Source organism: Oncorhynchus tshawytscha, linkage group LG26 (assembly GCF_018296145.1).
Source record: "Oncorhynchus tshawytscha isolate Ot180627B linkage group LG26, Otsh_v2.0, whole genome shotgun sequence".
NCBI lineage: Eukaryota > Metazoa > Chordata > Actinopteri > Salmoniformes > Salmonidae > Oncorhynchus > Oncorhynchus tshawytscha.
In genome coordinates this window covers 4,871,034-4,883,175 of record NC_056454.1, presented here as the reverse complement: position 1 = coordinate 4,883,175, position 12,142 = coordinate 4,871,034, and the positions used below count along the sequence as shown (strand labels likewise).

General features: G+C 41.6%; 1 protein-coding gene across 4 annotated transcripts in view; it reads left to right on the top strand.

The window, feature by feature from the left end:
* The window catches only part of LOC112225080 (melanophilin), a 122,336-nt gene extending 110,463 nt beyond the window's left edge, over positions 1 to 11,873 (top strand). For 3 of the 4 annotated variants that reach the window (XM_024388694.2, XM_024388693.2, XM_024388691.2), the window contains 3 exons: positions 4,456 to 4,527; positions 4,897 to 4,945; positions 5,664 to 9,745. In XM_024388694.2, the coding sequence (XP_024244462.1) occupies positions 4,456 to 4,527; positions 4,897 to 4,945; positions 5,664 to 5,983 (441 nt within the window). In that variant the 3' untranslated portion in view covers positions 5,984 to 9,745. Of the gene's footprint in view, positions 1 to 4,455; positions 4,528 to 4,896; positions 4,946 to 5,663; positions 9,746 to 10,028 lie in introns of those variants that run through there. The other variant, XM_024388695.2, reaches the window with a different exon arrangement.
* Positions 11,874 to 12,142: the final 269 nt, after the last annotated feature.

Genomic DNA, 12,142 nt, shown 5'->3' with positions numbered 1-12,142 from the left:
CAAAATCAATGTGGGCCCCTTGGAGGTCAGGGCTCCTGGGCACGTGCCATGCGTGCCCGGTCAGTATTCAGCCATTATTACTAAACTCAGCAAAAAATAAACGTCCTCTCACTGTCAACTGCATTTATTTTCAGCAAACTTAACATGTGTAAATATTTGTATTAACATAACAAGATTCAACAACTGAGACATAAACTGAACAAGTTCGATAGACATGTGACCAACAGAAATTGAATAATGTGCCCCTGAACAAAGGGGTGGATCCAAATCAAAAGTCACAGTCAGTATCTGGTGTGGACACCAGCTGCATTAAGTACTGCAGTGCATCTCCTCCTCATGGACTGCACCAGATTTGCCTGTTCTTGCTATGAGATGTTACCCCACTCTTCCACCAAGGCACCTGCACGTTCCCTGACATTTCTGGGGAGAATGGCCCTAGCCCTCACCATCCGATCCAGCAGGTCACAGACATGCTCAATGGGATTGAGATCTGGGCTTTCCGCTGGCCATGGCAGAACACTGACATTCCTGTCTTGCAGGAAATCACACACAGAACGAGTGGTATGACTAGTGGCATTGTCATGCTGGAGGGTCATGTCAGGATGAGCCTGCAGGACGGGTACCACATGAGGGAGGAGGATGTCTTCCCTGTAATGCAGAGCGTTGAGATTGCAGGCAATGACTGCAAGCTCAGTCCGATGATGCTGTGACACACCGCCCCAGACCACGGACTCTCCACCTCCAAATCGATCCCGCTCCAGGGTTACAGGCCTCGATGTAATGCTCATTCCTTCAACGATAAATGCGAATCCGACCATCACCCCATCACTCGTCAGTGAAGAGCACTTTTTGCCAGTCCTGTCTAGTCCAGCGACGGTGGGTTTGTGCCCATAGGTGACGTTGTTGCCGGTGATGTCTGGTGAGGAGACTGCCTTACAACAGGCCTACAATCACTCAGTCCAGCCTCTCTCAGCCTATTGCGGATAGTCTGATCACTGATGGAGGGATTGGACGTTCCTGGTGTAACTCTGACAGTTGTTGTTGACATCCTGTACCTGTCCCGCAGATGTGATGTACCGATACCTGTGCAGGTGTTATTTACACATGGTCTGCCACTGCAAGGACAATCATCTGTCTGTTCCGTCTCCCTGTAGCGCTGTCTTAGGCGTCTTACAGTACGGATATTGCAATTTATTGCCCTGGCCACATCTGCAGTCCTCATGCCTCCTTGCAGCATGCTTAACCTAGGGTATGCATCCCACCTGGCCAACATCCAGTGACATTGCAGCCAAATTCAAATACAGAAATGCTCATTATAAAAATTCAGAAAACAAAACATATTTTATATAGGTTTAAAGATTAACTTCTTGTGAATCCCACCACGGTGTCAGATTTTTTAAAATTCTTTACAGCAAAAGCGTACCTTACAATTATTTGAGAACATAGCCTAGCAGAAAAATCATTACAAACAGTAACCAGCCAAGTAGAAGAGTTACACAAGTCCGAAATAGAGATAAAATGAATCCCTTACCTTTGATTATCTTCATATGGTTGCACTAAGAAGACATTCTTTTACTCAATAAATGTTCTTTTTGTCTCTTAATAACCAAAAACCTCCGTTTTGTTCACGCGTTTTCTTCAGTAATCCACAGGCTCAAACGCAGTCAAAACAGGCAGACCAAAAAATCCAAATTGTATCCGTAAAGCTCATAGAAACATATGAAATTATGCTTATATTCCAACCTCAGGTTGTTTTCAGCCTAAATAATCGATAATATTTAATCCGGACAATAACGTCATCAATATAAAAGGTAAACAAGAAAGGCACTCTCTCGGGATTGCGCATGAAAAAGCTCTGTGACACGGCAGGATCCACTCATTCAGACTGGTCTTACTCCCTCATTTATAAGAATACAAGCCTGAAACCATTTCTAAAGACTGTTGACATCTAGTGGAAGGCATAGGAACTACAATTTGAGTCCTAAGTCAATGGATACTGTAATGGCATTAAATAGAAAACTACAAAACCAAAAAGAAATCTACTTCCTGAATGGATTTTTTTCAGGTTTTCGCCTGCCAAATCAGTTTGGTTATACTCACAGACACTATTGTAACAGTTTTGGAAACTTTAGAGTGTTTTTTATCCAAATCTACCAGTTATATGCATATCATCTCTTCTGGGCCCGAGTAGCTGGCAGTTTAATTTGGGCATGCTTTTCATCCAAAATTCTGAATGCTGCCCCCTACCCTAGAGAAGTTAAGGCACATTCACGCAGATGAGCGGGGACCCTGGGCATCTTTCTTTTGGTGTTTTTCAGAGTCAGTAGAAAGGCCTCTTTAGTGTCCTAAGTTTTCATAACTGTGACCTTAATTGCCTACCGTCTGTAAGCTGTTAGTCTCTTAACAACCGTTCCACAGGTGCATGTTCATTAATTGTTTATGGTTCATTTATGGGAAACAGTGTTTAAACCCTTTACAATGAAGATCTGTGAAGTTATTTGAATTTTTACGAATGATCTTTGAGACAGGGTCCTGAAAAAGGGACGTTTCTTTTTTTGCTGAGTTTACAAGTTTGGATAGTTAGTCTAGCCAGCTATGTCGCTAAAGATTGAATTAGCCATGTCAGCTGACAATGACAGCATTTTCTACACCATCAATAACATATGCTAAATACAGTGCATTCGGAAAGTATTCAGACCCATTGAATTTTTCCACATTTTGTTACGTTACAGCCTTATTCCTCATCAACCTATACACAATACCCCATAATGACAAAGCGAAAACAGGATTTTAAACATTTTTGCAAATGTATTAACAATAATAACAGATACCTTATTTACTTACGTATTCATTCCCTTTGCTATGAGACTCAAATTTGAGCTCATGTGCATTCTGTTTCCATTGATCATCCTTGATGTTTCTACAACCTGATTGGAGTCCACCTGTGGAAAATGTTATTGATTGGACATGATTTGAAGAGGCACACACTTATCTATATAAGGTCCCAAAGTTGACAGTGCATCCCAGAGCAAAAACCAAGCCATGAGGTTGAAGGAATTGTCTGTAGAGCTCTGAGACAGGATTGTGTTGAGGGACAGATCTGGAAAGGACACGATGGCCTGGTCAGAACATGATGGCCACTCTGAGAATTCTTCTATGGAGATGGGAGAACCTTCCTGAAGGACAACTATCTATCCAGCACTCCACCAATGAGGCCTTTATGGTAGAGCGGCCAGACAGAAGCCACTCCTCAGTAAAAGGCACATGACAGCCCGCTTGAAGTTTGCCAAAATGCACATAAAGGACTCTCAGACCATGAGAAACAAGATTTTCTGGTCTGATGAAAACAAGATTGAACTCTTTGGCCTGAATGCCAAGCGTCACGTCTGGGGGAAACCTGGCACCATCCTTACGGTGAAGCATGATGGTGTCAGCATCATGCTGTGGGGATATTTTTCAGTGGCAGGGACTGGGAGACTAGTCAGGATTGAGGCAAAGATGAACGGAGCAATGTACAGAGATATCCTTGATGAAAACCTACTCCAGAGAGCTCAGGACCTCAGCCTGGGGCAGAGGTTCACCTTCCAACAGGACAACGACTGTAAGTACACAGCCAAGACAACGCAGGAGTGGCTTCGGGACAAGTTTCTGAATGTCCTTGAGTGGCCCAGACAGAGCCCACACTTGAACCTGATCAAACATCTCTGGAGAGACCTGAAAATAGCTTGTAGCGACGCTCCCCATCCAACCTGACAGCTTGAGAGGAGCTGCAGAGAAGAATGTGAGAAACTCCCCAAATACAGCTGTGCTAAGCTTGTAGCATCATACCCAAAAGGTGCTTCGACAAAGTACTGAGTAAAGAGTCTGAATAATTATGTAAATGTGATATTTAAAAAAAAAAAACATTTTTTATAAATTTGCAAAAATGTCCAAACTGTTTTTGCTTTGTCATTATAGAGTATTGTGTGTAGATTGATGAGGGGGGAAAAAGATTCAATATATTGTAGAATAAGGCTGTAATGTAACAGAAAAAGTCAAGGGGTCTGAAAACTATCCAAATGCACTATGTTTATGCGAACAATACAATTTGATTTGATTTTTGAGTTGATTGTCAGTGACTAACATAACAAGAGAGAAACTGCTGATGCACAACCAAATTGCACCTGATGTATTCGATCAGGACCTAAGCAACCGATTATGCAGCTTATGCCTGGATCCGCCACTGCCCCTTAGTGTAGTCAACGTTAGAGATGGGCAAGCAGCATATCTCAAGCCATACACCTCAAACCAAGGAGGGACATTGTTCAGAAAGGTCTTTAAAAATCATCTGTTCCTGGACTAAAAAAGCACTTTCTATGGAGATGTTTTATTGAGCTACCTTTTTAGTCCAACAGCAGGCTTAATCTGGGTCCAGGAGACACAGGCCCATTGAGTAAATGTCCTTTTCCCCTGAAGGTGACAGACATCGAGAACAAGATCGCTGCCCTGAGTGCTGCTGGGATGTCTGTGGATATGACCAGGAGAAAGGTAAGGTGGGCAGAGCCTGGGACCTGTGAATCACATTTGAGTATCTCTGTACTTACTCATGATTTTGATGAAAACAGGACCCTCATGTGTAGATTGCGTAATACTATGGAAAACAAAACATGGTGTTATGTGTATTTTTCTAAAAGTGATATTTTCAGCCATATAGGCTGATTACAAGGCACTCTCCAAGAGATGAAACAAGCTTTTTAACTTTTTTACAGATCAACTCCCATGTCACCATAACAGAGCATAGACAGAGCGTGGAAAGTCTCAGTGTCTAATTTGAATCAGACTACTGCTGAGTCTTCATGTGGGTCCAGGGTCCTCTTCACAATAGCATTATTTTTTCTTCTCTCTTGTTTCTTTTAGTCAACAGTCCCTCCCCAAAGAAGGAGAAGTGCCTATGACCTTCCAACAAGTAAGAACCGAAAATGCTGCGCTTGCAGAATCTACAGGGGCTCGTAACCCTAAAGTCTTAAACCTTGTTTCACTTAGAACATGATAGGATTGAGAAACATTGCAGAGCTCATTCCTGAGTGTACCAATTGGCCAAGAAACTTTGGAACACTTCCCATGCTTTTGACAGTCATAACCGTGTCATACATTGTTACAGGTTTATAGTATGTCAATTATCATGTGTTTCTGGTTGATCGTCATAATATGCTTCACTACATGACATGATCAAATGTTTATGACAGCACTATGTCAGAGTGAGGGCTATAGTTGAACTAAAGTGTCACCAGGAACCAGATCTGTTTTGTGCTGTCTTGCTAACTCCTATGGTGATTGAAGTTGATTTGGAGATTGAAGTTGGCAGGACAGCACAAACAGATCTAGAACTATGCTACCGGGAACCTCCCTACATGAGAAAATACATACTTGTGGGGGACCCCAAAAACACTTTATAGAGAGGTTGCAAACAACTTTATACGGTGGTTGCTTTCTAATAATCTCATGAAGGAAAGTGCACTTGTTCACTTTCCTTCATGGATTTGAAAGGAAATTAGTGGTATATGGAAACTCACTTTAGCCCATGCCTGCACCAATCCAATGTTTTAAACTTGTTGGGAGAAGTGAACAAGTGCACACTTCAGGAAGGAGACATTGGGACGCAACTTGTGTGTTCCAACTTCCAGGTGAAGAGGAAGAGTTTCAGAGGAAGTCAGTCAACAATGGCTCCCTGACACAGTGGGAAGGCCTCAGCTCCAGGGCACCACATCCTGTGGGGTACGACCCAGTCTCAGGATGGCTGGTGATTGGTTCACCAGTGGTTGGTTACACTGGGCTTATACAGGCTGGGTTGGCTTGCCTGTTGTTGGTTTGTGGTTGCTCTCAGTGCTTAATTTGTGCCGGATCCAGCACCTCTGTTTCTGACTGTATATTGTTTCAGATTCCATTTGCCAGGATGTGGTACAGTACCTTTCATGGCATGAAAAACAATCAGTTTTCAATGTAAAAATTATATTAAAAGCTATTAAAGTTAATTCAAGTTGACTCCTCTGTAATTCTCCTGTCCCCTAAAAAACGTAATGTAAAAACGCGCCTGATATACAAAGAATTGATTTGTGTTGGACCGGCCCGGGTTTAGCCTATGGTTTGCGTAACATTGTGGCCAATATAGACCAACGCGTGGCCATTGCTGTGGTGAGAGAAGCGTGTCTGTGTCTCTCACAGAACTGAAATGAGATTCACTTTCTATAATCCATCTCCCTCTCTCTGCTCTGATAGACATGAGCCTGCAACTCTCATCTCTCCAGTGTTGCACTTCATTTATTTCTTTATAGAATAAAATCCATGGAAGGGTGCTGGAGGTGCCGCAGCACACATGATAAATTGAAATACAATTGAATTAATGCTGTCTGTTCAGAAAGAAATGAAATAATATTGAATACTACACCAGGAGTAGACCTATAATTTAGCCACAGCTGCGCTGTGGATTGTGTGTAGGCCAATCTCTAAGCATGCCTATAGTGGGGAATGCTCAGCAGAATTGTCAGTGAACAGCTTTTTATTTTATTTTAAATGCCTAGCTGTGGATTATGTGTAGGCCAATCTCTAGGCATGCCTACAGTGGGGAAAGCTCAGCAGAATTGTCAGTGAACAGCTTTTTATTTTATTTTAAATGCCTAGCTGTGGATTATGTGTAGGCCAATCTCTAGGCATGCCTACAGTGGGGAATGCTCAGCAGAATTGTCAGTGAACAGCTTTTTATTTTATTTTCAATGCCTAGCTGTGGATTATGTGTAGGCCAATCTCTAGGCATGCCTACAGTGGGGAATGCTCAGCAGAATTGTCAGTGAACAGCTTTTTATTTTATTTTAAATTCCTAGCTGTGGATTATGTGTAGGCCAATCTCTAGGCATGCCTACAGTGGGGAGTGCTCAGCAGAATTGTCAGTGAACAGCTTTTTATTTTATTTTAAATGCCTAGCTGTGGATTATGTGTAGGCCAATCTCTAGGCATGCCTACAGTGGGGAATGCTCAGCAGAATTGTCAGTGAACAGCTTTTTATTTTAATTTAAATGCCTAGCTGTGGATTATGTGTAGGCCAATCTCTAGGCATGCCTACAGTGGGGAATGCTCAGCAGAATTGTCAGTGAACAGCTTTTTATTTTATTTTAAATGCCTAGCTGTGGATTATGTGTAGGCCAATCTCTAGGCATGCCTACAGTGGGGAATGCTCAGCAGAATTGTCAGTGAACAGCTTTTTATTTTATTTTAAATGCCTAGCTGTGGATTATGTGTAGGCCAATCTCTAGGCATGCCTACAGTGGGGAATGCTCAGCAGAATTGTCAGTGAACAGCTTTTTATTTTATTTTAAATGCCTAGCTGTGGATTATGTGTAGGCCAATCTCTAGGCATGCCTACAGTGTGGAATGCTCAGCAGAATTGTCAGTGAACAGCTTTTTATTTTATTTTAAATGCCTAGCTGTGGATTATGTGTAGGCCAATCTCTAGGCATGCCTACAGTGGGGAATGCTCAGCAGAATTGTCAGTGAACAGCTTTTTATTTTATTTTAAATGCCTAGTTGTGGATTATGTGTAGCCCAATCTCTAGGCATGCCTACAGTGGGGAATGCTCAGCAGAATTGTCAGTGAACAGCTTTTTATTTTATTTTAAATGCCTAGCTGTGGATTATGTGTAGGCCAATCTCTAGGCATGCCTACAGTGGGGAATGCTCAGCAGAATTGTCAGTGAACAGCTTTTTATTTTATTTTAAATTCCTAGCTGTGGATTATGTGTAGGCCAATCTCTAGGCATGCCTACAGTGGGGAATGCTCAGCAGAATTGTCAGTGAACAGCTTTTTATTTTATTTTAAATGCCTAGCTGTGGATTATGTGTAGGCCAATCTCTAGGCATGCCTATAGTGGGGAATGCTCAGCAGAATTGTCAGTGAACAGCTTTTTATTTTATTTTAAATGCCTAGCTGTGGATTATGTGTAGGCCAATCTCTAGGCATGCCTACAGTGGGGAATGCTCAGCAGAATTGTCAGTGAACAGCTTTTTATTTTATTTTAAATGCCTAGCTGTGGATTATGTGTATGCCAATCTCTAGGCATGCCTACAGTGGGGAATGTGTGGCAGAATTGTCAGTGAACAGCATGCAGCCAAAACAGGCCTTTCGCAATAGTTCAAATACAATTGCGGGAAAACAGGTTGGAAAACAAATGGACCCTGCTGAAAAGAGAAGACTAATCTGTCTGTAGACTACCAAATGATCACCTTCCAACTCGGCATATTGTGCGGACAACATTGTTTTACAAAGTAAAACGAGAGATAAGCTTTGGGCAGGAGCGCGTCAGCCATCAGCGTTGAGTGAGCTGTGCATCATTGGGTGAGTCAGTGAAATGGAAAAGCTTTTTTAGGACTATAATTTCCTCCTTATATTGTAGCCTACAATATGTGTCTCCACCACACACCTAGGTCTAGGCTATTGATGGACTCAAGACAAGGTTGTTTTTATTGATCTCAGATTCTCAGTATGTCAGTGTCAAAGTAGCATGACATATTGATCATTTGTGAGGTATTAAATAATATTGTGCTAAAGTCTCCAGTCATCTAAAATGATGTAGAATTGCATGAAATGTGTTTATAAAAGGCCACATTTTTCCCGGACTCTAGGTTACCAAAATGTTGCCCAATGTGTACAACTTTTGCAAGCCCTCTACTCTACAGCTCTATGCCAAATTAAGCACTGGTTGCTCTGTGTGGTGTTTCTCTTGTTGGCATACTCCTTCATACTCTCTGGGTTTATTCCACATGTGGTTGGTTTTGGTTAATCTGTGTGTTGATTGGGTTTCTGTTGTTTGGGTACATTGGGTAATTAATTCATTACCGGAGCTCATAAAATGGTGTGGATCTAAGAATCAAAACATTGTTTCTCTTGTTTTGGGCTCCAAATGGAAGGCTGCAGAGGTATAATCATGCTCTTATTTCTACATTGCATAGTCATTAGAACAGGGTGTTGAGGCTTGGAAGCATTCTAGCTGAACCTTTGTTCACTTTTTTTCATCGTCAGTTGCCTGTGTAGTCTCTAAACACTGTGATGCACTCAACGACGTTCTCTATCCCATAGATACTCCCATAGAGAAATCGACCTTGATTGTTTTGCACTGCCGCCATTTCAGTGACACATGCTTTGAACGCTGATAAGAGGAATATGATGAGAGACAGAGAATAGGGAGGGATGAGGAAAGAGGCGAGCAAGAGAAAGTTGTTTGTGGTGCTGTTCAATGCCAAAATGTATTTCTTATTTGTGTTGATTTCAAACGTGGTTACACCCCTAGTTCGGTTTAAGAGGGTTCTTAGTGGAGGTTTACTTAATGCTTTGAGTTTCCAGACTTCTACAAAAGTTTTATGAGAGCGCTGTATGAGTGTGGGAGGAATACTGCACACACACAACACTTTCTCATCAGCCCCTTAGGTATAGTTAGTTATTCAGCCTATTTTAGTAGGCCCTAAATTATATTAGTTATAATCATCGGTATGATTTACAATTTGTGGTCCCAGCCTTTTCTTTTCAGCTGACCTAACAACTAAGCATCAAAGGTATTTATGTGACACATTTTTAACTATTCTTGTGTCCCAATGTCCCAGTTTTATAAGTCAGTCATGTTTGGGATAATCATCCAATCACTCTCAAATGGAATCAAAGCATTCTCTCCCTCTCCTCCCCATTTCTCTCTCTCTCTCTCTCGCTCTCTCTCTCCTTCTCTCTCTCCTTCTCTCTCTCTCTCTCTCCTTCTCTCTCTCTCTCTCCTTCTCTCTCTCTCTCTCCTTCTCTCTCTCTCTCTCTCCTTCTCTCTCTCTCTCTCTCTTCTCTCTCTCTCTCTCTCTCCTTCTCTCTCTCTCTCTCTCTCTCTTCTCTCTCTCTCTCTCTCTCTCTCTCTCTCTCTCTCCTTCTCTCTCTCTCTCTCTCTCTCTCTCTCTCTCTCTCTCCTCTCTCTCTCTCTCTCTCTCCTTCTCTCTCTCTCTCACTCTCACTCTCCATTCTGCAGAAACCAGTAATGGCACAGGGTCATTGAGGAGGAAGTTGAGCATCTTGTAACTGAGTACAGTGATTCTTATAACAGAGAATCTGCTGGAGCAGGAGTCCATTTTGTGTCAAGTTCTTTCATTGGCTATACGTTATTGTGAACTGAACCTAATAATGCTATTATCTCTCTGTTTGTTTATTACATTTACCCAATATTATTTCTAATATTATTTATATTCAAGAATGTGAAATGTTATGCTTCATGTTACAATGTCTTAATGCATTTGTTGAACAGTAAAAAAAACATTATAGCAATGATGTAACTGCCAACTTTATTAAAATGTACTTATGACTAGACTTAGACATCCATAGTACATTAACTGTAATCTCATGTTTGTACTACTATTGAATGAGCCTGTTGAAAAGCTTTATTAACTTCACTATTAACCGATTACACAATTATATGTAGGGTTTTCTCCAGAGAATTGCAGCTGTTTCTCATATAGGCTTCATTCCATAGGGTTCATGGAACACTTTGTAGGAACCAAATCTCAGTGGTCAATTGATAAACCAATTCCAGGAGGCACATATGGTTCTCCATTGGGTTCCAGTCTATATGCTTTCTGACATCAAGGGACAAGAGATTGAGTGATGGTCTGTGTCCAGACCCGGCGCCAAAATTAATCATTTGGACTGTCTTTGCTTTCCATAGGCGGACCCATTTTTTCACGGGACCTCATGCGTGTGCACATGCTTGCGCCTTCACAGTTTTTTTTTTAAAATTGGTGTAATAGTAAAGCCCATCCGCAGCTCGTGGGTTTCAAGTTTGGGGAAGCTTTCTATTTATCCTACCATTTTCTGCGTGACAGTTCTGATTATTTTTATACGCACATTTTCAATAATAACGTTTTCATGTGTCAAAATCAATGACTTTGATTATCGAGGCTGGGAGTGTTTGGAAGATTTTTCAAATACTGACAAACAATCATTCGCAATGGATGTTTAAAAAAAACAGCCTTTGTTGACTTGTGTGAGACGAAGAAAAAATGTGTGGTGTAACGTTACATGGTGATTTAATCAGAAATAAGGCATTGCCAAATAGGCACTATCCTATATATGCATGTATTCTGGAGAGAGACGTACCATATTTTTGCCACACGACCCTTACCATTTTTCTTGATGCAGTATTTTAAATTATAGACACATTATCTTCACACATATTTTAGACGCTTTTCACTGACAGCCGCAAGTCAATCAGCTAGACCTATTGCCACGCACACTACACAAATTGTGGGCTTCCCAAACACACTTGTAATTTGAACAAATCCATAGCTATTTTTTTTAAAGAAGCTAATTATCCTCTGTGGCTAAATCATGCTCCCTGGTGAAGTGTTTTGAATTATTTTATTTACACAGGAGTGATTATATAATTTGGGAGAAACATGCATTTACTTTAGGGCAATCCAGCATCTTAACAGTACACTGTGCACACGCCAACTTTCCTTACCAATTAGCAAGAGGCTGAAACCAGAGATCTGTATATAATGACGAGTTGCTCATGTCTCCAACCTAACAATGGGTATTCCCATAGAAACGCATTGAATTTATACTGGACAGATTATGGCAAGAGTGAGCCCTCACGCTTCGCCACTTTCCGGTTACTAGTCCAACGCTCTAACCACTAGGCTACGCTGCCGCATCCGAGCGAGCGAAACAGCGCCCCTCTATATGTTGCCCATGTATCTGATGCTGTGTGGCCAGAAATAGTATGACATGCCATAGTCTTTTGGTCCAGATAGCATCAGATACATGGTTTACACATACTGAGACAGAGAGGCGCTGTTTCGCTCGCTCAGATGCGGCAGCGTAGCCTAGTGGTTAGAGCGTTGGACTAGTAACCGGAAGGTTGCAAGTTCAAACCCCCGAGCTGACAAGGTACAAATCTGTCGTTCTGCTCCTGAACAGGCAGTTAACCCACTGTTCCCAGGCCGTCATTGAAAATAAGAATGTGTTCATAACTGACTTGCCTGGTTAAATAAAGGTAAAATAAAAAATAAATAAAAACTGAGATCGATGCGTCGTTCTGTCGGCATTCGTCTCGGTCAAATAAATAATCAGTATTTCAATATTTTATTT